The following is a 27,039-nucleotide window of genomic DNA, read 5'->3' on the forward strand; positions in this document are numbered from 1 at the left end:
GATCCGTTAGCTAAGGGCTACAAAGCCTATTCATCCGTGATCGTTACAGTTTTCTTTCACATCTGTCGAACCATTTTATAGACGCTGTTGGATTGCCCTTTCAACATATGGAAAAGAGAAAAAGTGTTAAGCAAATATAAAAAAATATGATTTCAAAACCTTTACCCTTTTTTGTCCCTAGTCAACACCAAGTCCCTATTCACCCCATTCTACGGTACTCTCGTTTAGTATCCCAGTACTGGTGCCAAACTGCAGAATAACTTCCCTCACGTAGGTGGCCTATGGGGGGCACATTTATTGGCTGGGAAAAGTAAATTTATTTCCAAAAATAATGAATGGAAATTCCCGGTTGCCCACTTTTTAGACCGATGTGATTGAAATGTTCAACTCGGATTTCGCCCGGGAAGGGGATCATTGAGGGTGGTGGTGGGGGGCCTGTGAGAGCACTACAGGTGGTGGAAGACGGGCAACTAGTGAGGCACCGTAAAACTGATCATACCGAAGATGTGAGGAATACTGGCTCGGGTGTGTGTGTGTGTGTGTGTGTGTGTGTGTGTAAGTGAGAGAGAGAGAGAGAGAGAGTGCGCGCGCGCGCGCGTTTCAGACGGCTCCAATGCTGGCGACCCCGGGGGAGGAGGAGGAGAGAGAGGGGGGGGTGTTCTACCGCCTCCCTCACTCGAGCATCCTCAACGCATTGACGCCAGGGTCTGGCAATGGCGCGCGTTTGACATCCCCGGCGCGCGTTTGGGGCTCCCCCGCTAAACGACAACAAAAACCAGCGTAATTCAGATGTTTCTCCGTCGCCGCAGCTGCAGAGTGGGGTGAGAAATGCGGGTGTCGCGGATAAAGACGCCTCGCTGCTCCAGTTACCAGTGTCGACAGCGGCTTTGAGGTCCACGTCCCCCGCCTGCTCCCGGTAGCCAGCGGGACTATGTGATCATCATGCTGCCTCTGAAATGCCTGCTGTTCGCCGCGCTGAGTGTGCGGTGTGCCGTGACAGGTAAGACACCGAGTAAGGGGGACATGCAGGCTACTGGTTATCATTATGGTTAGTTAAGCTACTGGAGGACGCGGATTTCGTGACTCGTAGTGGTCCCTCTGACAGCCTAGCGTTGCCTTGATGTGACAGAGCTCACGTTTTCAGGACGGCAGGTGCTGGTTCTGCGTCAGCACTCACACACACGGCGCCGTGGCAGCTGCTGAATGTAGACGTGGATAACCTGTACACAGAAAAAGAGAGAGCCGCTTAGCGTTTAGACACCGTGGAGGTGCTTGCTGCTGTTTTGACCCACACAGGCCACTCTGGGTACTGAGGTTGGCCTGCTTTACTACCCATGCCCCCTACCCCACCACCCCCTTTAGATGTGAGCAGCTCCCCGCGGCGACATGGAGCGGAGTGGGAGGGTCGGCGGGAGCAGCGGCTCCTTGCAGAGGAGGTTGTCCAGCCCATGCGGCTCCTGCAGCGGGTAGATTCCCACCAAGAGCTGCTCCACAGCCGCCTGGACACGCGGGTCAGAAACGACACGGTGGGTGCACAGGTGAGTCTCACTTAGGGCTGATTGGGACACCCGAAGCAAGCCAAATTAAGCGTTATCCTACGGAGACGTAGTTACAGTGTTACGATCTCATCTAGCAGACGCTTTTATCCAAAGCTGCGTACATCTGAGAGTTAATACAACACAAGCATGGATCTAGTCAGGAGGCGACAACACAAGTGTCCAAAAAAAACTAGGTTCAAGTCCGATAGGACATAGGTGTCAACAGGCAGTGCGCAAAAGCAATGCATAGGGTGCATAGAAGCGGGGGTTTTTTGTTGTTGGTATTTTTATTAAAAGTTGCAGTGTGGATGGAGAAAACAGTTTTTTTTAAATGCTGACGTGATTGTCATGTGATCAGTGTAAAGCGGATCGAGTTGAGTACACATGGACGACAAGCTTCTCCGAAGCGATCGGCTATCTATCTATCTATCTATCTATCTATCTATCTATCTATCTATCTATCTATCTATCTATCTATCTATCTATCTGTAATGACCTTCTTTTCACTCTCACAGACGATAACACCGTTTCTGAATTAGCCGTGGAACTTCGGCATGTTTATTTCGCTCCTTGCATAACGTGCACATAATCCGACTGACCCTCGTCTACCTTCCCGCTCCCGTGGCTGCTCTGTTTACTATCCCATAACTCCCTGTGTCCTTAAAGGTGTATTCCCCTACTACTGAACATCACATCCCTCCAACATTCCCAAGAAAGTAAACATTACATTCCTGTTATAGGATAGGGTTGAAGTTTCTTTGTAACAAATCCCACTAGAGGTATCACAACATAAACATTTTTTTTTGTTGAATTAACGGCATACAAAAACCAAACTAATGCTCCACTACAACACAGTCCAAGGTGTTATGTTATGGCACAAAATCATTAAGGTACTCTGGCTGCTTCACGGCAACCCTTCTTGGGTAGCGAGGGGCGCCTGAGGTCACTGGGCCTGACGTTGGGTTGGGTTCATCATTGTAAACAGAGTCATTTGGGTCAGTCTCACTCCGCGTGCTGTTGTCCTCTCCCAGTGTACCAGTTGGACCAAGTGTGGGGGACACTCGCTTGAAGTGTGACGCATTTCTTGTCACCACCTGCTGCCCCCGTTGAGCAGTGATCATTGTTCCTTTTGCTGCAGTGACTTGAAACAGCTCCGGATGGAAAAAGGACTGGAATTTGTTCTCTGGTCGCAGTCTTTTCACCAGCACATGGTCACCCACTTTCAGAGCAGGGGATGGGCGACAGAAGTGTTTGTCGTGACACCCTTTCATCTTCTCTTTTGCTTGTGTGTCTCTGGCTCTCATGAGCTTGTCTGGAACTGTGTTTTGGACATTGGGTAGTGTTGTGCGCACCTGCCTACTAAAGATGGCTGTGGCAGGTGGTTTCCCAGTGGTGCTGTGTGGGGTTGTTCTGTATGCTCTCAGGAAGCGATTCAGTGCTTGTTGAGTGTTTTTGCATTCAAGTGTGGCAATCTGGATCGTTTTTTTCAACGTTTTCATAAAGCGCTCAACCTCCCCATTTGCTTGGGGCCAATAAGGGGTTATCTTTCTGTGGCGGAAGCCTAGGTATGAAGCAAATCTGGAGAAGTCCTCAGAATTGAAAGGAGAACCATTGTCACTCTTGACAACTTCTGGGATGCCAAATAATGAGAACATGCTGTCTAGCTTTGGTATATCAGCTTTTGCAGATGTGGTGGACACCTTCTCCACCACCGGGAACCTTGAATAATCGTCCATCACTACAAGTAAGTACTCTCCATTTGGCAATGAGCAGAAATCCACACTCACCTCAGTCCAGGGTGCAGCTGGAAGGGGAGTCATCTGGAGTGGTGCGTGAGATTGTGTTGTGTTTGTCACTGCTTGGCAAGCAAGACAGGTTTTGACGCAGTCTTCTGTCTTTTGGTCTATACCAGGGAACCACACTTTTTCCCTCAAAAGTTTATTTGTCTTTACCAACCCCTGGTGGCCTTCGTGAGCAATGTCATTCACTCGGTTATGCAGGGATGAGGGTATTACCAGCTTGTTACCTCTGAGAAGGAGATCAGATGTGGACACCATGAGCTCTGACCTCTGTGCATGAAAACATCGGAGGAGTGATTTTTGGGCTGGAGACATGTCTGCTGTCTGTTCCAGAAGAGTTTGCCACTTTCCTGTTCTGGCCGCAGCTATGACCCCCTGGAGGCATGGGTCAGACTGTGTGGCAGTGTGGATCTCCTGCAGTGTCATAGCACGGGGAACATCATGGTCAATGATGAAACACACGTGTGCTTCAGCCAGCTCGGTGGCATGTGTGCTATTCGACTCATGTGTGTGGACTGGGTGTCTGGAGAAGTAGTCTGCTGGGTTACCAACACCTGCCTTGTAGGTCACAGAGAAGTTGAAGTTCTGTAGCTTTAGTAGCCAGCGTTCAATTCTGGGAGGGGGAGAGGAAGATGGCTTGTTAAACATGGGCACCAGCGGCTTGTGGTCAGTAACCACTGTGAATGGGCATCCGAGTAGATATAGCTGGAAATGAAGGCAGCCCCAGATTATAGCTAAAGCCTTCCTCTCAGTCTGTGAGTATCGCTGTTCTACAGGTGACAGTGTTTTGCTGGCATAGGCAAGTGTGTGCAGTGTACCATCAGAGTCAGTTTGGGTAAGAACAGCCCCTAGGCCTACAGGGCTTGTGTCCACAACAACTTCTGTGTGTTTCGATTGGTCAAAATAGGCCATGACTGTGTCACTGCTCAGTGCATTTTTGAGTTTGTCAAAAGCTGTCTGGTGGGTTGGAGACCAGTCCCACAGCTGGTCTTTCTTTGTGAGCTCTCTGAGAGGCTGTGTCAGGGTGGTTAGACCTGGAATGAAACGACCACAGTACTATGTGACAAGGCCAAGGAAACTTCTGACCTCTCCTGGGTTCCGTGGGGCTGGGGTCTTCTTGACTGCAGCCACCTTCTTGGGGTCCACTGAGATGCCTTGATCTGAGAATACATATCCAAAAAACTCCACCTTGGTCTTGTTGAAGTCACATTTGTCAGCATTGAGTGTGAGGTTACATTCACTGAGACGCGTAAGGACCGCCTCTAGGCTCTTGTCATGTTCTTCTTGGCTAGTGCCATACACCAGCATGTCATCACTGACGTTCAGAACACCCGGGATGTCAGACAGTGTCTCTCTAATGGTGTTTTGGAAAATATCTGTCGCTGAAGATATTCCAAAGTTGAGTCGTTTGTAGCGCCTCAGGCCCACATGTGTTGTGAAGGTTGTTATGTAGCGGGAGTCAGGATGGCGTTCAATCTGGTGGTAGCCAGCTGTGAGATCAAGTGTGGAAAACACTTTTGCCCCATTGAGGTCTGCTAGAATGTCGTCCACTGTGGGAGTGAGGTGCCTCTCACGCTTGATGGCTTCGTTTGGGCATCTCATGTCAACACACAGTCTGATTTTTCCTGATTGCTTGGGCTTTGGAGCTACTACCACCGGAGAGACCCATGGCGTGGGGCCTTCAACACGTTCAATGATGTCTAGCGCCTCTAGTTTCTCCAGCTCCTGTTCCACTAGCTGTCTCATATGGAAGGGGATGCGCCTGTGTTGTTGAGCCACTGGTTGCACTGTAGTGTCAATGTGGATTTTCACTTGGTGATCCTTGACTTTTCCAATGCCTTGAAAAACGGTGGGGAATTTTTTTTGGAGCATGAGCGGCACACGTACATTGTTGACCAGGCGGACTAGGTCGAGGGCAACTGCTGTCTGGCAGCTTACTACAGGAATTGCTGGCTTGTCGACCACGAAGAATGTTTCTCTGACAATTCTGTCTCGGAAGCTGAGTTGTGAGCAGAATTGCCCGCGCATTGGCAGAGGCGTGCGGGAGCCATAAGCAAAAATCTGGACTGATGTGTTCTGCAGTACTGGGCGGGCTGGGAGCGATTGAAATGTGCAATAGTCCATTAATTGACTGAGGCTCCCGTATCTACCAGCACTTCGAGAGGCGACCCATTTATCTGAATGGTCTGTTTTGGCACTGTGATAGGTGGGTCTTTCAGTGTAAAAAGATATCTGGGGGAGTGGTCTGTGCTGTCTTCATTGGGACGTGGTGAGTGGGCATGTGATTTTGAGGTGTCATCTGACTGTTGACATTGTACATAGTTCATACTTTGTCTTGGGCGCGACCGGCACATTTTTGAGAAATGATTTTGTTTGCCACAATTGCGACATGCAAGCCCACGTGCTGGGCAGTCACCTTGATGAGGGAATGAGCCACCGCAGTTGAAGCACTCACATCCGTGCGCGCCTGGGGCCGTATGTGCAGCTGCCGGGCAGAATGAGCAGGTTCCCTAGCCCGCTGCTTCCTGCGCTCTCGGTGGCGCAGAGCCAAAATACCATCCGAAACGGTGTCTGATCGTTTCTCCATTTCACGTGCTTGTTGTTCAGACGCTTCTTCCAGCCTGGCTAGTTCCAGGAGTTTTGTCAGATTCACCGTGGGATCAGTGAGAGCTTTTCTCCTAAGCTTGTGCGATACGCAGGTTTGCACAATGTGGCGTCTTATTTCTGCGTCAACATCAGAGAACTCACAGGATACTGCAAGTGTGCATAAGCGGACATAGTATTCCCCAACGGTTACATTTCCAGACTGTGTAGATTGCCTAAACTTGGACACCTCAAAATCCACATTCCTCTTTGGTGAAAAATAAGTCTCAAGTGCATTAACAGCTTTATCAAAGTCTTTAGCGTCTCTCTTATCAGACAGCGTCACAAAAATGTCATATACCTGTTCGCCCGCATAATGAAGTAGCATGGCACGTTTCCTAGTATTGTCTTTGATGTCCATGGCCAACAAGAAATTTTCGAAACGAGCCGTCCATTTCTCCCATCTAAGTCCCAACGTCCCCGGGGCACCTCCATGGATATCAAATGCCGGGAATGCGTCGCTCGACAAGAAAAACTGCCATGATGAAATGGCGGATGACCTGGATGAACTTGTTGATTCGTGCTAGCTAGCTCAGCTAATGCAGTTAGCTGAACGTTACTACCCTTTTGTTACTACTGATTAGAGTTCATAATTCAATTCCGCAGTGCAGGTTCCGTCAATCCACTAAGTCCTCATCGCCATTGTAATGACCTTCTTTTTACTCTCACAGACGATAACCGTTTCTGAATTAGCCGTGGAACTTCGGCATGTTTGTTTCGCTCCTCGTCTACCTTCCCACTCCCATGGCTGCTCTGTTTACTATCCCATAACTCCCTGTGTCCTTAAAGGTGTATTCCTCTACTACTGAACATCACACTATCTATCTATCTATCTATCTATCTATCTATCTATCTATCTATCTATCTATCTATCTATCTATCTATCTATCTATCTATCTATCTATCTATCTATCTATCTATCTATCTATCTATCTATCTATAGTAACACCACTTACTCCACATGGAGCATTAATGTCTCCCTATGTCATTAAGTTGGTGCTATAATTTATAAAGGTGATAAAGTTGTGTTTTCAAAATGTAGAGTACTGGCTGTAACAAAGGACTGAGTAGACAAGCCACCAGAGAGCAAATGTCAAGGGTGTTTCATTGGTTTTCTTTATTTGATGGGAAATAATTGAAATCTAATTCAATAACTCAACTTCCAATTTAGCAGCTCTTGCATTAGACATTTTGTCTGAAAAGATTCCCTGCATGGTGATGAAAGTAGATACATTTTCTTTCTATAGCATACACAGTGATTTATGACCCCTAACGGGGGCAGCCAAAAGTAGCAGTAGTAGTAGTAGTAGTAGCAGCAGTAGTAGTAGTAGTAGCAGTAGTAGTAGTAGTAGTAGCAGTAGTAGAAGTAGTAGTAGTAGCAGTAATAGTAGTAGTAGTAGCATCCACAGTGATGAGTGGAACATATATTGTGACAGATGTGAAATCTTCAGCTTGCAAAGTTTTTTTTCCTCAAAAACCCCTTTAACTTACTGTCATGCTGGGCAGAAAGAGACTCTCAGGTGCAACTGGAGTAACTCCCCTTTACCCTCACCATGACCAAAATCAATGGTCATGATTTTGCAACCCCAAAAAAAGAAAAGAAGCTTTTCTCCCTAACTCGGCTTAAAAAGATACCCCAAGTTGTTGAGAAATGCCCCACCAGCATCTCACCCTACGCATAGTGTCCACCCGATGGGTCAAGATCACCTGTCTTGTCCTTGTGCATGAGATCATGTGTCCAATGTCTGCGCTCTCATGACAAGGCAAATCAAATGCACCCCCCCAACCTCTTCCTGCTTTACGCCATCCAATTAAATTAGATTTTGCTCATCCACCCATCTTCTCTCATTACCTCCACTATAAATACTGTCTGTCAGTCAGGCGATATGGCCCAAGTCTGACCTTGGGTTACCTTCGCTGGCCACTTTCTAGCCTCACTGGTCCCTGGTGACCGTGTATCTCTGTGACCCACATGGCTGCCAAGACACATGACGTGCCATTCGTTTGACAGGTAGTGGCGAATTGAGAGCTGAGGTAGAATTGGCTGCAGACACAATGAGGGCCTTTCTTTTAGTCAGCAGCGACCCGTTTAAAAAAAAAAAACACACATGGACCCAATCTGCATTTCTATCACTCATGTGATAGTTGACAGCTTAATTGGTGTGTGGAGATTAAACTGGCTGATGTGCAGCACAGACTTCAACGTTATGATACTTCAGAAAGTGAATGCAGGGATAAGGCTGTCATAGCTTTCCATCACATCATATATCACATCTGCATTCATCACTACTGGTCAAACCACGCCAGATTGTAAGTAAACTGCTGTCAAAGATAGAGGCGCCTCAATTTGATCCTAATCAAGATAAATATTTTCTGGCCACCGTCTCTTGTAGCAGTCATTCAGTTGCCTTTGGCATTTCCCCTTGTACTTGAACATAGTCTGACTGCCACCTTCAGGGCAAGCTTGATAGTTATGAAGTAGACTCCCCCCCTTTTCTCCGCAATTGTATCTGGCCAGTTACCCCACTCTTCCGTGCCTTCCCAGTCGCTGCTCCACCCCCTTTACCGATCCGGGGAGGGCTGCAGACTACCACATGCCTCCTCCGATACATGTGGAGTCACCAGCTGCTTTTTTTCACCTGACAGTGAGGAGTTTCGCCAGGGAGACATAGCACATGGGAGAATCCCCCCCCGCCGCCGCCGAACAGGTGCCCTGAATGACTAGAGGAGGCGCTAGTTTGGCGACTAGGACATATAGCCACAACTGGCTTCCCACCCGCAGAGATGGACAATTGTGTCTGTAGGGACGCCCGACCGAGTCGGAGGGAATATGAGGATTCGAACCGGGATCCCCGTGTTGGTGGACAACGGAATAGACCATTATGCTACCCAGACGCCCATTATCAAGTAGATTTAAACTGCAGATGTCTCTCCAACATGCCCATAACATGGACAGATACAGGACACATCGGATATTTACGGCTGTACTTCAACTTCAGAGATCTATGGCACACAGTTCTCAAATCATATGGTGAAGGACACGTGGAAAAAAAAATCTTGTGTGTACTCTATTTCACTTCGTGCAGCAGGATCGTTTCTCATTTCAGTAGACAGAAGAATATTGTAAGTTGCTTCCCTGTCAGTTCCTCATAATCCAGTGCAGAGCGACAAAGGTTAAGATGGTGTAAATAGAGGTGCTGCTCACTGCTTAAGTGATAGTTTTTGTCAATTGCTGGGCCAGGATGAAGGCTCCTCACAGTCACGACATAACCCATCTCAGTAACACTGTTGGGTTTCGGGTGTTTGTATCCCATCTCATGAATCCCTCTCCCCAGTCAGCTTTCATATACAGCCTCTGGAAACACCTGTTTTGTTTTATTTTCCCTGCAGACTGGACGGAGATGAGCCTTACTATGTGAAACGGTACTAATGAGACGGATGAGGCCAACTGCCCCAAACCCCACTCACCTCCACACAGAGGTCACAATGCCTCTGCTTTTCTGACTGCGCAATACCCTGCACGGGTACTTGCCTCCACCCCATACAAATGACTTTTGCTTTAATTTTTAGCAAATATGCTGTCCTTTTTTTTCCTCCTCCGCTTTCTCACCTCCTCTCTTGCTCTCTGGCAGGGACTCAATCACAACTCTGCGTAGGAAGGCAGTCCCTTACAAATCAGTTTGGTGTTGGGTCATTCATTTCAGACAATGAATGACTTAATTCAGCTGTCTTTCTGCTTGTGACTCATGCTGTTGGTGTACTGAACTTGTATTAAGGATAAGTGGATGCTTTTACAAGCAAGCTCTCGGGCAGGCTGTAGTTACAGTAACATAAATTTATGTACACTGAGATTAGCTGATGTGCAATTATTTGTCATCATAGCCGACGCATATGGACTTGTTTCCATCTGTGCCCATTCACAAAGATATTTTTGCAGTAGTTCAAGTCAGATATGAAGTAAAAAGCAGAGTGGTGGGGGCGTCTGGGTAGCATAGTGGTCTATTCTGTTGCCGATCAACACAGGGATTGGCAGTTCGAATCCCAGTGTTACCTCCGGCTTGGTTGGGCATCCCTACAGACACCATAGACCGTGTCTGCAGGTAGGAAGCCAGATGTGGGTATGTGTCCTGGTCGCTGCACTAGCGCCTCCTCTGGTTGGTCGGGGCGCCTGTTCGAGGGTGGAGGGGGAACTGTGGGACTACTGTGATCCTCCCATGCGCTACGTCCCCCTGGCCAAACTCCTCACTGTCAGGTGAAAAGAAGCGGCTGGCGACGGCACATGTATCGGAGGAGACATGTGGTGGTCTGGAGCCCTCCCCGGATTGGCAGAGGGGGTGGATCAGCGACCGGGACGGCTTGGAAAATAGGGTAATTGGCCAAGTACAACTGGGGAGAAAAAGGGGGAAAAATCCTCACCCCCCATGGAAAGATAGTGATAATAATTAATATTGAGGGTGATGCTGCTGACGTTAACGCCGATAATAATAATTGTTTTTATTGCACTTTTCAAAACTCTGACAATAGCATCAACTGAAAGTGAATAAAAGCTAGGATGATGAAAGGAAGTTAAGATGATACAAATCATGCATGAAAGAAAGGTAAAAAAAGGAATAAATGAGTGTTCTCATGGAGGCTTTTGCTCACTTGCATAAAACTGCAAGGTGCATCTGGTCCGTTTGATTTTTGACTGATGTGATGTGGCGACCAGCTCCCAGGTTGACTGGACAGGATGATTGGGGGTCCACAAGACTCTCCAACAAAATTTTTAATATTTTCAGCTTTTGTGCTTGGAGCGTGCGCATAAAAGTTACGAAGCATGAGGCGAAGGTATTGAGTTGTCTTATTGAAACAGCAACGCCTACATGCACTTTAAAACAACGTGGGGGCATCCGGGTAGCATAGTGGTCTATTCCATTACCTACCAACACGGGGATCACCGGTTCAAATCCCCGTGTTACATCCAGCTTGGTTGGGTGTCCCTACAGACACAACTGGCCGTGACTGCGGGGAGGAAGCCGGATGTGGGTATGTGTCCTGGTCGCTGCACTAGCGCCTCCTCTGGTCGGTCAGGGCGCCTGTTCGGGGGGGGGGGGGGGACTGGGGGGAATAGCATGATCCTCCCACGCACTATGTCCCCCTGGTGAAACTCCTCACTGTCCGGTGAAAAGAAGCGGCTGGCGACTCCACGTGTATCGGAGAAGGCCTGGATCGGCAGAGGGGGCGGAGCAGCGACCGGGATGGCTCAGAGAGTGGGGTAATTGGCCAAGTACAATTGGAGAGAAAAAGGGGAACCCCCCCCAAAAAAAATAAATACAAAAAGCCTGTAAATGTATCATAAAACTTGCACATCGATAGGTATTATAATGTATTATAATGCATTATAATGTATAGCTCATCTGTAAAATGAGCTTTCAGCACTGTTTTAAAAGGTGATTTATTTGGTTAGTAAAGTTGTCAGCTTTTAGTAATCATTAGGTTTTAAATCCTCTTTTTTTTCTGCCTTTTTGCCAATGTGGTTTTCTTCCACTCCTCATGCCTCTCTCTGTCCCCTCTGTCCTCCACGTCCTACCCCCACCATCCCACCCCCAGCCTGTCCATCTGGCCCAGAGCAGTTTCCTGATGGAGGCTTTTGGCTCAACCTTCATCCTTGACCTGGAACTCAACCAGTAAGTAGACAAATATACAGATACCCAGTGCCCACATGTGCACACTTCTTTCCCCATGTCTACCCCTAGCATCCTGCCGTAACAGAAGATGTAAACATCACCACAGTCTCATTTTAACCCACTAGGATTAGTACTGTGTGCACGGACCACATCCTCTCATGGTATGACAGGCTGGGCTTGTTGTCACAGCTGGTATGATACACATAAACCCTTACTTGAATAAATTATCATGCATTTGTAATGGGTATTATTTTTCTTGTAAGCCTTTTGTGAGACAGAGCTGTGTGCTTTTGAACGCAATTTCATTTATTTTGTGTGCTTATATACAGATTCCCTGGATGTCGTGCCTATATGTACTTTGGCTAGCATGTAATGCCTATACACCAAATGTGTTTAATGTCCCAGTCGTCTGTCTCTGCAACCCACTTGGGGTGCCAACAACAGTTACTAAGCCTGGTGGCTAATTAGTTTAGTTTACCTGCTATAGATATTTTATTACCGTCAATTTAAGTTGGGGAAAAGTATTGATTAATTAGTGTCTGGTTTGGTTTGGGAAAAGAGCCTTTGTCTTGGATCATGGGGTATGAGAAATGGTTAAGGTCTGCAATAACTTTGCAAAGCTTTCAACATGGGTTAAAGACAAAGTGGAAAGATGTGGATCACTGTTTCACATTCCCCATCCTCTCCATACTGCCAAATCTACTCGCTCCTCAGACGCTCCGACACCATTTAAAATGTGGTCATGTACGTACATCTGAGAGTTAATACAACACAAGCAAGGATCTAGTCAGGAGACAACAACGCAAGTAAGTGCCAGAAAACTAGGCTCAAGTGCGATAGGATGTAGGTGTCAACAGGCGGTGCACAAAGCCAATGCATAGGATGCATAGAAGCAATTTTTCTATGTATATATTTATACCTTTACATATATTTTTATGTACATTTTATTTTTATTTTAAATTTTTATTTATTTCTATCATTTTATTTTTATTCATATACATTTTATGGTACAGTATGCGCAAATGTGTGCCCTACACACACACACACACACACACACACACACACACACACACACACACACACACACACACACACACACACACACACAGATATACTCTCTCTCTCTCTCCCTCTCTGTTTCATGATTCCCCTTCCCCCCACCCACCCACGCTGTATGTGTTGGCAGTCTATGAACTGGCTGCAGGCTTTAAGACAAATCTAAATGTATACTTACTTCCACTTCTCCTCTCATCGCTGTCAACACACTCAACTCAGGAATATTGCTCTAACGGCATGTGTTTATATAATACCTTTCACTATCGTTTCAAGCAGTCATGATGTATGGAACAAATGAATCTTCATAGCTTTGATTTACTTCATTCATTCTCACCGCGACCCGACCCCGAAAAGCGGCTGAAGATGAGATGAGATGAAGATTCTCAGCTATTCTTTTGACTTTATATTGGTTTATGGTAATGCTGGGATATTGCTAATAACAATTTGAAAAAACCCCCAACTATAAACCTTAGAATTTTCATGTGCTTCTTTTCAGACAACTGTAAATAAGCAAGCAACTAAAGTGTTGACTCGTTTCAATAAAAATAACCTAAAACTGGGTGTCCAGGTAGCGTAGCGGTGTATTCCGTTGCCTACCAACATGGGGATTGCTGGTTCAAATCCCCGTGTTACCTCCGGCTTAGTCGGATGTTCCTACAGACACAATTGGCCGTGTCTGTGGGTGGGAAGCCGGATGTGGGTATGTGTCCTGGTCGCTGCACTAACGCCTCCTCTGCTCGTTCGGGGCGCCTGTTCAGGCGGGAGGGGGACCTTGGAGAAATAGCGTGATCTTCCCACGCGCTATGTCCCCCTGGCGAAACTCCTCACTGTCAGGTGAAAAGAAGCGGCTGGCGATTCCACATGTATCGGAGGAGACATGTGGTAGTCTGCAGCCCTCCCCGGATCAGCAGAAGGGGGTGGAGCAGCGACCAGGACGGCTCGTAAAATAGGGTAATTGGCCAAGTACAATTGGGGAGAAGAAGGGGAAAAATAAAACTAAAATCGCCCTCTTATTATTTTTCTCCTTCGTTTCAGCGATCTCCTGTCTTCAGAGTATGTGGAGCGACACTTTGACGAGGAGGGGCGACCGCACCAGAACATGGTAGGACTGGCCCAAAATAAACCCACACAAGTGCATTGACCAGACAAATCATGTCCTCCATCCCTATAGCATGCTATGAAGTCAGTGAGCAACTTCCTGTTAGCGATATGTTTGTTTAGAATTGGGTTTATTGTTAAACCTGCTGCACTAGCACTTCACTGTCAGTGTAGTATTGAATTATAAACGGTGTGTTCGCTCGTGCTACAATAGCCCCACTAATAACAATAATAATAATAATAATTTTTTTTATTTATATAGCACTTTTTTAAAACAATGCCACAAAGTGCTTCACAAAAGAAAGAAATTGGCAAGGTAAAAAAAAGTAAGAGCAAAAACAAATATCAAACAAAACGTATTCCCTCTCTCCTGCCTGTCAGGTCGTCCCGGCAAAAACTCTAGACAAAGCGAGCGCTTGCGACAAAGGCTGTTGTTTGGTGGACGGCGGTTGACATACAAAAACCAACCCTATGTAAAACTTCCATCCACCCTTTACATACATGGGTTAATGTCACAGTAGAAATCTATTATTGATATTTAAGTTCTGTTCAAACAATAAACGGGGAGTGTAGTCACAAAACTAGGTGTTTTTTTTTCTTCTGTGCTCTAAAATAGTTTTTAGATACACGGTGCATGAACATCTTCAGTGGTTAACAGTATGTAAGCCTTTGGCTGCAGTTTAAAAGGTGATTGTGTTTTTCTTTTTAAAGCCCACCGCCCCTCCGTTTGCCACTAGGGTGGTTGTCCCCACTAGACCCCACCATCCCTCTTCAGTTTTTGTACAAACTGACCGCTGTTTGTGGGACTGGTCTGGCTCAAATCTAACTGAAATATTTTAGCAGTGGGCGTGAAGAGGGAAGTTGGGGGAGATAATGATGTTCATTGTTATTGACCCGTGGGGGAACAGTATAGAAACCACACTTGCCTTGTCTCTCTGAGAATATGTTAATGTCGTTGACAGTCTTGGTAGCACCCTTAGTGCATAACCAGAAGCAAAGAAAGATGGAGCTTGGTGAATAGTTATGTATGTATGTAGTCCTCTACCGCTTTGTTTACCTCCTCCTGTCTCTGCCTCACCTACTTATTATTTTCTCTCAAGCTCTCTCCCTCTTTTTTTTTATTGGGGTTCTGTCTGCACAGTTATTTTCTCTCTTGCTGTCGCTAGCTCTTTCTCACACTCTTGGACTCTCTGTCTTGCATGCTCTCTCTCTCTCTCTCTCTCTCTCTCTCTCTCTCTCTCTCTCTCTCTCTCTCTCTCTCTCTCTCTCTCTCTCTCTCTCTCTCTCTCTCTGGCTCTCCATAGCATGCTCTGTCTCTCCCCGTGGCCACCTGACCAATCAGTAGAAGGTTGCCATGGTGACCAGCAGTCAGCAGCGGAGAGGGCCCATTTGTGTCCTGCGACCTGTCGTCAGTGGAGAGAGAAAGAGAGAGAGAGAGAGAAAGAGAGAGAGAGAGAGAGAGAAAGAGAGAGAGAGGGTGAGAAAAGCAAATGGAGAACAAGGCAGAGCTCGCTGTATCAGGAGTATGGTCGTGAATGCTTAATGGAGACCAGTAGCTGCCTGGTGGCTAAAGATGTGGATGAGCCGATCACACTGAGGAGGAAGGAGGATGACACGTGCACGAACGCGCACACACACACACACACACACACACACACACACACACACACACACACACACACACACACACACGCATAGACATGTAGTTGTTAATGATCACAGTAATTGTGTAGTGCGTTAAAACTGTCCACTACTGACATCATCCTCCCGGCTTCTACATGGTAACAAAAGGGGGCAGCATCTTTGAAGGTGCAAGAACTAGTCATTTCCCAAAAACCCACCAACTCAAATATCTTATACTCCCTGCTGCCCTTATGCTCCTACGAATAAACTGCCATGTTCCCTCAAGCGCAATCAAACTGAATTGCAGGTATTCCTTTTCTTTTTTTTTTAGTGTCTACTTTTAATTTTTAGTTTGCATTTAGCAAGCATGGCTTTTTATTTTGTACAGTTTCACTCATGCCCATGCACTGCCGGACATGTGAATATGATGTCTGTTTCCTCATACATGCAGAAAAAAGGCATTTTAGAGAGAATAGTGTGCATAAGCTGCTCATATGGACATATGCTCTTCTGCATGGATGAATAGGGAGCTCCACGCACACACACATAACCCCTCCTTCCTCCTTCCCATCCTGTTTCCATCTTGATTTATGTAGTTTTATTGACCAGCCCATAAATTCCCCCTGCTTTTGTGTATCAATTTTTTCATTGGTCCCTGTGGGTCCATGGTGTTTCATTGAGCTGGCAAGTAGATTGTTGGGGTAGAATCTCAATGACACATGGGTTAGAGAGGAATTAGATTGAGGTTGAAGACGGGGAGGGGATTGATGGGGGCTGTTTATATTGTCAGTATCTAGGAGAGGTCTTATTGCTCCAATTTCTGCCATTTTTGCGCCTTTTTTTTTTTACTGTACTGTAGTTGCAATTTGCTATTTTTTCTCAATATTTGGCGAATGTGTGATTTTGATACCATTCGAACCATTGATCATGCTTTGTTAAAAGCTGTAGCAGAAGTGATTGTCAGCTGTCCTTCAGGTGATTCCAGCAGGTTGCTTCAATGAGAAATGGTAATATTTTGTTTTTGTTTTGGTTGACCTATGTAAACTTCACCAACTTTTATAACTCCTTGCTTGCCTGAGATCGTTCATGCTTGTTCCTGTTTCACAAAGACAGTTTACCTGCTAAACTGACCACAGGCCAGTGGGTCTGACCTCAATCACGGTAAACAACTTTGAATGCCTTGTAGTGTTTTAGCTTAAAAACCTCAGCCTGGGGTGTCCGGGTAGCATAGTGGTTTATTCCGTTGTCGACCAAAACGAGGATCTTCAGTTCGAATCCCCGTGTTACTTCTGGCTTGGTCGGGCATCCCTACAGACAATTAGCCGTGTCTGCAGGTGGGAAGCCGGATGTGAGGATGTGTCCTGGTCACTGCACTAGCGTCTCCTCTGGTCGGTCGGGGCTCCTGTTCAGGGGGAGGGGGAACTGGGGAGAATAGCGTGATCCTCCACCGCACTGCGTCCCCCTGGCGAAACTCCTCATTGTCAGGTGAAAAGAAGCGGCTGGAGACTCCACATGTATTGGAGGAGGCATGTGGTAGTCTGCAGCCCTCCCTGGATTGGCAGAGGAGGTGGAGTAGTGACCGGGACGGCTCGGAAGAGTGGGGTTATTGGCCGGGTACAATTGGGGAGAAAAGGGGGGGTATCCAAAAAACAAAAACAAAAACCTGTCGCCTTACAGCAAGAAGATCCTGGGTTCCAACCCCGGGGTTGTCCAACCTTGGGGGGTCATCCCAGGTCATCCTCTGTGTGGAGTTTGCATGTTCTTCCCGTGTCTGTGGTGGGTTTCCTCCTGGTGCTCCAGTTTCCTCCCACCATTAAAAAGACGTGCATGTTAGGGTTAATACTCCTGTCTGTGCCCCTGACCGAGGCATGGCAAGAAAAACTGGACTTGGTCCCCGGGCACAGCACGGCGGCTGCCCACTGCTCCTAGCTACACAGCTAGGATGGGTTAAATGCAGAGAAAGAATTGCCTCATGGGGGATTAATAAAAGTAGTAAAAAAATCACCTATCTGCTAACATATGCAACAATACCATATTTAAGAATCCAGTTGCTTTTCATCACATTAAACTGTTCAATATCAAACCAAAACTAGTTTTCAGGTAATATTCCCTCAAATATTTCAGACCTCATTTTCTGTGAAATTGTAGGCAATAGATCAAAATTGTGTGTTCACGATATGAAAATGTCCAAATTTCATCTTGGTACAAGACGTACCAGGATGGTTCATGATATTATTGATTTTTTTGCCCAGTCCTAATGAGGATTGTCTTCCAAAGTGACCCCCCTGCTCATTGATCACTCTTGATCACTGGCAAAGTTGTGATTGGAGCCAAATAATCCGAATGACCTGGAAACCAACCTGTCGGGTACACCCTACACTGCCCTCCACAGCAGTAACCATATTCCTTACATATACACAGCTATAAAGTACTGATTGTGTAAGTAGAGGGTGTATGGTGTAATGTACATTATATGTTTTGCACGGTGCACAATATGTACAGTCCTGTTGTCTTTTTACACTCAGTATGCAGTGTAAATTGTGGAAGTTTTCAGTATGTCCCTGCATCAATGTCACAGAGAGTAATTCCTATACATTTTTTTCCACGTCGTCATGCTGATAAGTAATAAGTGTACTTGGCTCTATCAAGCTTCCTCTGCACCGACTTTGTCCATTGAGGAATAGACTTCTCATCTTCCAAATCGATTTTCCTGCACTGTCTTATTCTGTTTTGTCCTGTCGTCCCTTCTCTCTCTCTCTCTCTCTCTCTCTCTCTCTCTCTCTCTCTCTCTCTCTCTCTCTCTCTCTCTCTCTCTCTCTCTCTCTCTCTCTCTCTCTCTCTCTCTCTCTCTCTCTCTCTCTGTCTGTTCTCACTGCTCCACTAACTACTCAGCCCCATTGTCAATAACACTGAGTCAAAGACCAGACATGAACCTCGGCTTCATTCATTTGGAGTTGATGGCATCGTTTTAATTCTTCTCCTCTGTGAGGGTAAATGTTTATTTGCCTGTGGTGGCACTGGCATGCAAGTGTTTTCTACATATACAGGAAATCCCACAGATACATTTTTTTCCATCAATTACTTCTCATGCTTGCTCATTTCCAATGAAGCTTCTTGCCTCCTTGCTGTTTGCACTGTCCTCATCATATCCCCAGTACTGTAACTGTTTGCTGTTTGTGCACGTGCGATGGGCCATTACTTAAAGTACGTGCATCTCCTTGGGAAACCCCCCCCCCACTCAATCCTCTTCAGTTAGTGTGCATGCTGTGTTAGGCCATTTGATTTCCTCCACTTAGCCTTGTAATCCTGCCCTTTATTTATTTTCTTGGTGCCCTAGCCTAAGTGCTGTGCTCGTCAGTATGAATGACAAAACTCTCTCTCTACATCAACGGAGAGAGGAGGGCACAGGCTCAGAAACTAATTACGCTCTGTCAGCACCATTATGGCTTGCTGTTGTGAAATGGTTTGATAGAGAACTCACGTGGTTCACCTAGCCCCCAGGGTTATTTCAGCCAATCGTTGATAACAAGTGAAGTTTACCATAGACTGGATTCCCTGTGGTTCTGCACAGTTAACTGGTTCCAACCAAATAACCAAATGGTACAAATTGTCAAATATTTCACCCAGCTTCCATTAAGTGAAGTCCATCATTTTACTACACAAATGTGAGACTCTTGCTCTCATGTGATGGACATTGTATTTTTATATATAAAATGTGTCAGCCAATGTGTTTAGATTGTGAGTTAAGATTGTGGTAATTGTCCAACATGGACAATTCAGTGCAATCAGGTAGTGTGGGACATACAATAGATGATGCAGTATAGCTACTATATGCATGCAGCCTTCTGTCACTAAATTGATTCAGGCTGCAGGACACGCTTATGTTGGTACGGGTTGCAAGTTCTACTTAAAGTAAATAAATTCAACATGTTGTGCACCAACAGATCCTTGTTGTGTTCTTTATTTATTTTTTTAAATGACAAATTTCCACAAAACGTAGCAAAAGCAATCAAGAGAAGGCACCCGGGTGGCGTGGCGGTCTAATCCTCTGCCTACCAACATGGGGGTCGCTGGTTTTAATCCCCATGTTACCTCCAGCTTGGTTGGGTGTCCCTACAGACACTTTTGGCTGTGTCTGTGGGTGGCAAGCCGGATGTGGGTATGTGTCCTGGTCGCTGCACTAGCACCTCCTCTGGTCGTTTGGGCGCCTGTTCAGGGGGGAGGGGGAACTGGGGGGAATAGCGGGATCCTCCCATGCGCTAAGTCCCCCTAGCAAAACTCCTCACTGTCAGGTGAAAAGAAGCGCCTGGCGACTCCACATGTATCGGAGGAGGCATGTGGTAGTCTGCAGCCCTCCACGGATCGGCAGAGGGGGTGGAGCAGCGACCGGGACGGCTTGGAAGAGTGGGGTAATTGGCCGGATACAATTAGGGAGGAAAAAAAGGGGAGGGGGAAAAAGCAATCAAGAGAAGTTTTTGGCGATACTTCGTCCATCTGTGCTGTGTTTAATCAGCCAACAGAATCCAGTCTAGCAAAGATTCTGTGGTTTGCTTCTTCTCAGGGCTGACTATAATTAATGTTGAGACACATGAATGATGTCATGGCTGAAAGGCAACCGGGTCAGATATTAGTTGAGCTATTGATTTTCCCATCGAGTGCTACCCCACTGTGTGTGAGATCATTTTTAGTATGAGTTAGACCTTCCTCATGTAGCTTAAAGCCCTAATGTCTGGGCTAGTCTGTCCTTGAGCCTGCTGCGTTGGTTCAGTACAGAATGTGTTTGTGTGCCTCAGAGTAAAGCTTGACATTATACTTAGTGCCTGTAGCATTAACTTGGACTCACTTGATATAGGTTGAGTTGGGTTTGATTTTTCACCTAAGTGTTTGGATTTGGATTGGGCTTGGATTCAAAAATATTCAGTTGCACGGAAGTGTGCATGTAAGTGGCAATGTATTGTGCACAAACTATCCCCATTTCTTTAACAGTGCTTGGTTTCACAAAAATCAAGACATTTGTATTGGGTGGGACATTTGTTTTAAAAAAATTTTTTTCAGGCTTGTCTTACCTCTTCAGGGTCAGTCTGGCTCTAGTTCAGAGTAAAGGTTGCCCAAGCATACACATAGCAGCCACTCCATGTTGCTGCTACGCTGACCGAGACTGAAGCTGAATACTGTTTTTCCTTTTGGACTTTCAGCCGTGCCAGACAACAGCAGGCTCAGGTGGCAGTTGTGACTTATTGGGGGTCATTATAAACACCTGATACTGACCCATACACACACATAACCCAACCACCACTAAAGTTCTCCAGTGGTCTTGTAGTACCAATCCACTTAGATCAGTTCCAGTTGAATGTGGAGTCCCCTGGAAAGCATCATATTCTCCCCAATGTATATGTGGCTTTTTTTGTCATCTAAATGCCTTTTATACCTCATCCACTTGGTGTATGATAAATGATATTGTATACAAGGACATCAGTACTGTTATCTGATCATTCCAGTACTATGAGACGGTGTGTGGAAACACAATACTGCATCTGACTGAACATGTGATCACACCTTTCCTGGGATTAAGAATTGCCATTTGAAGGTGCCCAGTTTAGTGACGCACCGACACCTCTCCAGTGTGCTAGACTTTCAGAATCATTGGTATCATCAGCGCAACAGTTTTGAACCTTAAGCTTGGGGTCATGGACAAATTAAAAAGATTTAGAAAGCACTTTTCTTGATGAGAGAGAGAGATGTTGCAGTTTATTTTGGACTTTTGACCATTAAATCATTGTTATATCCCAGCCTGTCTCTGCTGTCTGCGTTTGGGTCCTCAGTTCCTGATCCTGGCATGACATATGGTTCGGACCAAGTTAAATGATAATGCAGTACTTTCGAATTCTGTCCAGTTCCTGTGAGACCTCAACACGACAGTAGTATAAGTTCAGATCACTATCAATCATCACTTGCGTTGATGACTGAAAATAGCTTGATTGCAGTAGGCCTACATTTTGCCACCTACTGTTCGTTTAGTATGTTGCCTATTGGTATCAGGGAAAAAAATCAGCATTCTTTTCTTCATGCTTCTAACCTCTATGCCAAATTTACCTCTTCACTAAGCCTAAATAGCACCAGCATTAGTGAAAACATTTTTCGTTTATCGGTAAATGTTGCCGTACCTTGTTTCTGGATGCTCTGAATGGTCACCCAAGTGTCCGCAGAGATCCTCAAAAGCTTTGAAATGATGATTATCCGACTTCTCTGTTCTCTTTTAGGTTTTGTGTGGAAAATGCTAACTTTTTGGCTCATCTTCGGATATTGCATTGTATTTCATTCAAATTTGCAAATTAATTTCTCAGTTTATAATTGTTTCTATATATATATATATATATGTGTGTGTATATAAATGTGTGTGTGTGTGTATAACATGGTAAGATAAACTCTGATAAAGCTAAATAAACTCTCTCAGGGTTTCCGGGTAGTGTAGTGGTCTATTCCGTTGCCTGCCAACACGGGATCGCCGGATCGAGTCCCCGTGTTACCTCCGGCTTGGTCGGGCATTCCCTACAGACACAATTGGCCGTGTCTGCGGGTAGGAAGCTGGGTGTGGGTATGTGTCCTGGTTGCTGCGCTACCGCCTCCTCTGGTGTGATCCTCCCACGTGCTACGCCCCCCCTGGCGAAACTCCTGTCAGGTGAAAAGCGGCTGGCAACTCCACATGTATCGGAGGAGGCATGTGGTAGTCTGCAGCCCTCTCCAGATTGGCAAAGGGGGTGGAGCAGCCACCGGAAAGGCTTGGAAGAGTGGGGTAATTGGCCGGGTACAATTGGGGACAAAAAGATGGAAAAAAATCCACACACCAAAAAAAAAATTTATTCATTAAAAAAAAAAAGGAAAAAAACCTGTTTCTTTTTCTCAGATTCCTACGGTACGGAGCCCCTAAGGGGACATGGGCGATTTTTATTTGTTTGTTAACTATCTCGTGCTCACGAGATACTAACTGGTGAGCACGAGATAGTACTTCCTGTGGCGCATCACATATCTGGCAGGACCATTCAGATTTCGGTTCGTGTTTCTGTGCGAAAATGACAGTAGAGGAGTTAGTTCGGCTATATTTCAACCGGTGACTTCATTATAAGGACATTGCTGCTGTACTTGCAAGACGTCACCGTTATATTGTCTCTGTGAGACATTTAAAACGAATTTTGAAGTCTTGTAACCTGTTTCGGCGGGAGGGATACACCGGTTTGGATCGGGTAATTGATTTCATCCAAGAACAATTACAAACATCCGGCCAACTCCACGGATATAGGTGGATGTACACAAAATGCAAGGAGAATGGATTACACGTTAAGAAAGAAGACATACGGTTAATTCTGCCATTCTTTCAGCTGAGCCAAGGCTAGGTGGTAATGCGCCACAGGAAGTACTATCTCATGCTCACGAGATAGTTAACAACAAAAAAAAATTCGCCCATGTCCCCTTAGGAGCTCCGTAGATTCCTGACTTTTCTGCAAATGAATTTCCTTCCTAGCCCTTCTCGGTCTCTCTGACATGTACTCACATACAGCTGTTTGTTTAGTGAAACTCAGGACATTGTGTTTCAGCAGCACTCAGCCAGGAATTGCTGCAGATGTTGGTTTTCTTTGAGCTGGGTGCCGAGTCGCTGACAGTTGACAGGCTGATAGAAATACAAGCAGAGCGACCGGAGGTTAGACGTGATAGTGCTTCACCGTTGTGCATTTCGATTTTTTCTATTGTGGTGAACGGGTCGGTGATGGCATGTTGGAGGGCTAGCTGTCATGTTTATGCTTCTGGTTCATTCTAAATAATTTCAACACTACTATCCCTGATTAATTTTGCGTGTATGCACCAATCCAGGGAGGTGAGCACTGCTACTACCATGGGTGTGTGCGTGATGTGCCTGGCTCGTGGGCTGCTCTCGCAACCTGCCATGGTCTATGGTGAGTTTGCCTCTCTAAGGTAACTATTGTTGCATCACCTGAAACACAACAAAAATATCTTTTTTTCTTTTTTAATTTTTCCCAACAACATCATCTTAATACTTTTTGCTGCTATGTGTAAAAACGTGGGACCCCAATTTTGGTGCCTTATGAGGTTTTTAAACGGAAATAAAGTTCAGCTGAGTCCTTATGCAATGTATAATTTTCCTGATCCTAGCGGCCATGAAACCTTCCCAAAATCCATGCAGATTTTCCAAAAAGGCCCAGTCATCTACCAGTTCTTTCCCTTCTCGTTCTTCATTTCAAATGCCAAATTTACTTCCTTATTTCAAATTAACTCCATTTAATGTGATGTGGCATTTCCAGCCGCAGCATTACATCTTAGGCATCCCATGAGCTGGTTTCAACTTTTCTGGTGCTATGTGTTTGTCATTTACAGGGGGGTGTTTTCTGATGGGAACTTTTCCTATGGGATCGAACCTATTCTCTATGGCAACGGAGAGGTGAGTAGGGCAGTGAAAAGGTGGGGTAGCAGGGTAGACTTACTGGTTGGATTAGAGGTAAACCAGCATCTTGCTTTCCAGGAGTCAAAGAAGGCAATGTGACTATGTGAAAAAGACAGAAAGCTCAGTCTGTTACATAGCACTGTTGCCTCACAGCAAGAAGGTCCTGGGTTCAAACCCCAGGCCGTCCCAGGTCCTTTCTGCGTGGAGTTTGCATGTTCTCCCCGTGTCACTCCGGTTTCCTCCCACCATCAAAAAAGACATGTATGTTAGGGTTAATACTCCTGTCTGTGCCTCTGACCAAGGCAATAGGAAGAAATAACTGGAGTTGGTCCCCAGGTGCCGCATGGCAGCTGCCCACTGCTCCTAGCTACACAACTAGGATGGGTTAAATGCAGAGTGAATTTCATTGTACGTATGTACAAATGACAAATAAAGTGTATTCTATTCCATTCTATAGATGTTGTTAATGCGGCTCACTTTATTACTTGTGAATGAGAAAACCAGCTAATGCCGCCTCACTTTCACTTCTTTTTAATACTTTCAGTTGTTTGTATTTCTTGTTGTCAGTAGAGTGCACATTGTTGCAGTACTCTACATCAGTATGGCAGCAGATGCCATTACAGATTTCATCTTTAAGTGTCCATCCTATCTATATCTGTCTTGTATTGTCTGACTCTGACTCTCTCTCGCCCTCTCTCTCTCTCTTGCTCTTTCCCTCTGTCTCGTCTTGTCATGTCTCCTACCTACCTCCTACCTCTCTGACTTACTGGCGGTGTTATCCTAGCTGTGCTTTGCTGTATGGAAAGTATTGAGCTGACACACAATCCCTCAGAAACACACCTCCTGTCTCATCTTATCTCCATGTGAGACATCATTTTAGAAACAAGGAGGGGGTGGAGAGAGTTGGATAGACCAAGGGCTAAAGGAAAGGTCAAAGACAGAAAGCGAGGAAGCAAGACGGAGCCCTTTTTTAAAAAAATTTTTTTTACATAGTTTGTTTCTCATCTCAGGTTGATCAAGTAAGAAAATATGAAACACTGGGGTGGGGGGGAAAGACTTGTATAGACAAAATCAAAAAAACAAATGACAGAAAGGAGGTGAAGGCTGGGTCTGAATGAAGGAGGCATTGCTTTTGTCCATGAAGGCCCATGGTAATCAAGACAATAGCTCAGTTACAAACTGGGGAGATGGATAGCCTCCTAAAACATCCAACTTTCTCCTTACCTGCCTCTCATTTTTCTCCTCCTCTTTCATGCGTGCAGATGAGTCATTTTCATAAAGTATTTATATCCCTCTCAAGTTTGCTCTCTGCACATAGTGTCCAGTAATGTTATTGCCTTAATGGCCACCCACCAATTGATTAATTATGCATTAGAGCACTTTTCTGTCATCAATAGAGGTCTTTACTCAGGAGACAAATCATCTTTCCTTTCCTTTGCATTGCTGAGCAATAACATCACGAGAGCATTTACTCATTTAAAGTTTGTGTGATCTGGTTACTACAAGTTCTCCTCATTCAAACAGACATCAGTATCTATATATAAATAATTCAAATAGTTGTGTTTCTTGAAAATGGTCAAATCTGAGGTTTAGTATGAGTATGTGAAGGACACCCAGCAAAAGTTTCTACTCATCTGTTTAGCTGCAGGAAAGGCTTTTGGTTGTGTGCTAGTGGTGCTTATGTACATTCTTGCATGTAATGTTTGATTAAAGGGGTCCATATGCTGCTTGATAAGCTTAAAGAGTAACCAGACCCCAGATCATTTTAGTTAGATTCCTGACATAGACAGGTTAAAAACCATGTAAAGGTTATAAGCATGCCATGCTGGTCTTGGTACTTCGTGATGTCGGCATAGCAGAATAAACACCGCTAATAACATTAATAGTGGGCCTGTATGATTTAGGTGTGCCAAAGAACCAGTGTTGACAGTACTATTGCTTTGTATTGTATTGGATGGCTGCACGAATTCACGTTTGCAGCGGCCTCACCCAGTACCGTCCATGCAGTGTCTTTGTCCACGTCTGCGTCTATGTTTGTGTCTTGGTTTAATGGCTGGGAGAGCTGGCGCTGGATCAGCTGGGAGAGCTTGGTCTGCTGCGTCCTGTGGGCCAAGGGACCACGGCCCTGCCTGAACACCGAGGGCGGTCTGACGACACGGAAGCGGGGCAGGCTAAGCTAACTGCTAGCCCATGCAGACCAGCCGTTCCGTTAACACCGAGGGCGGTCTGGCAGCGGCCTCGCCTCGCATTGACTGTGTTTTTGGTGTCATGTAGAGTGCGGGGAGGTGTGTCGAAATTGTCTGGCTGGGAGAGTTGGCATTGGATTGGCTGGGGGAGCCTGGTCTGCTGCGTCCTGTGGGCCCAGGGACACAGGCCTACCTGGAGCTGCACCTGAGGAAGAAACACTGAGGGTGGTCTGACAGGATAGTGCTGGCTCTGTCTGTCTGTCTGTCCGTCCTGATAGGTGTGCTGGCACATCCAAATCAAATGTATCCATTATTAATGTTATTACTGCAGCTGTATGTTTGTAACCTTTATATGGTTTTTAACCTGTAGATGTCAGAAAACTCACTAAAAGTGTCCAGGATTTAGTTACTCTTTAAACGGCAGTTGAAGTCTGCTTGTTGATGTGTGTTGGTCTTTTTCAGCCTTGTCGGACCGACAGGGGACTGGGACATGGAAATAAGCGTCACTCCTTATCCCTTTTACCACACCCACAAGTGTCTCCTTGTATGTTGTCTAATACTCACTCTGTGTTTCCCATGTGGGTGCAACAGCTAGTAATGAAAGCCAACATGCACAGAAGACAATGTCTGAGCACCCTGAGGGAATCATTTAGAATATGCTTGTCCGTATTGCTGTCAGGCAAATGGCCAGACTGTCCCTCTGAGGTGTGTACTGAACTAAAATGAAATGGAGAGGCCAAGATCAATGTCAACCCCCAAAACAATGTGCTTTTTTTTTTTACCTTACTTTGGGTAAATGGTTTTACCGGGCACACAAGCTCTTTGCACTGCCCTGCCACAATTTCACTCACATCCAGGTGATTCCTAGTGTGACCTTAGGGCATTGCTTTAGGGCATCCTGACTACAGTCGATGAAGGTGGGAGAAATTGTTGCCTGTTGGGGGGGGGATTTTAATGTGGCTTTTATTTTTTTCT

The 27,039-nt window shown here is 45.7% G+C and overlaps 1 protein-coding gene across 1 annotated transcript in view; it reads left to right on the forward strand.

Moving 5' to 3' along the window:
- The first annotated feature begins 942 nt into the window (after positions 1-942).
- The window catches only part of adam11 (ADAM metallopeptidase domain 11), a 51,832-nt gene continuing 25,735 nt past the window's right edge, over positions 943-27,039 (forward strand). Inside the window, exons 1-6 of the mRNA XM_056296695.1 lie at positions 943-1,000; positions 1,363-1,538; positions 11,570-11,646; positions 13,738-13,804; positions 23,290-23,372; positions 23,812-23,875. Of these exons, the coding sequence (XP_056152670.1) occupies positions 943-1,000; positions 1,363-1,538; positions 11,570-11,646; positions 13,738-13,804; positions 23,290-23,372; positions 23,812-23,875 (525 nt within the window). The remainder of the gene's footprint in view (positions 1,001-1,362; positions 1,539-11,569; positions 11,647-13,737; positions 13,805-23,289; positions 23,373-23,811; positions 23,876-27,039) is intronic.

The sequence above is a fragment of the Lampris incognitus genome, chromosome 17 (genome assembly GCF_029633865.1).
Source record: "Lampris incognitus isolate fLamInc1 chromosome 17, fLamInc1.hap2, whole genome shotgun sequence".
Lineage (NCBI taxonomy): Eukaryota > Metazoa > Chordata > Actinopteri > Lampriformes > Lampridae > Lampris > Lampris incognitus.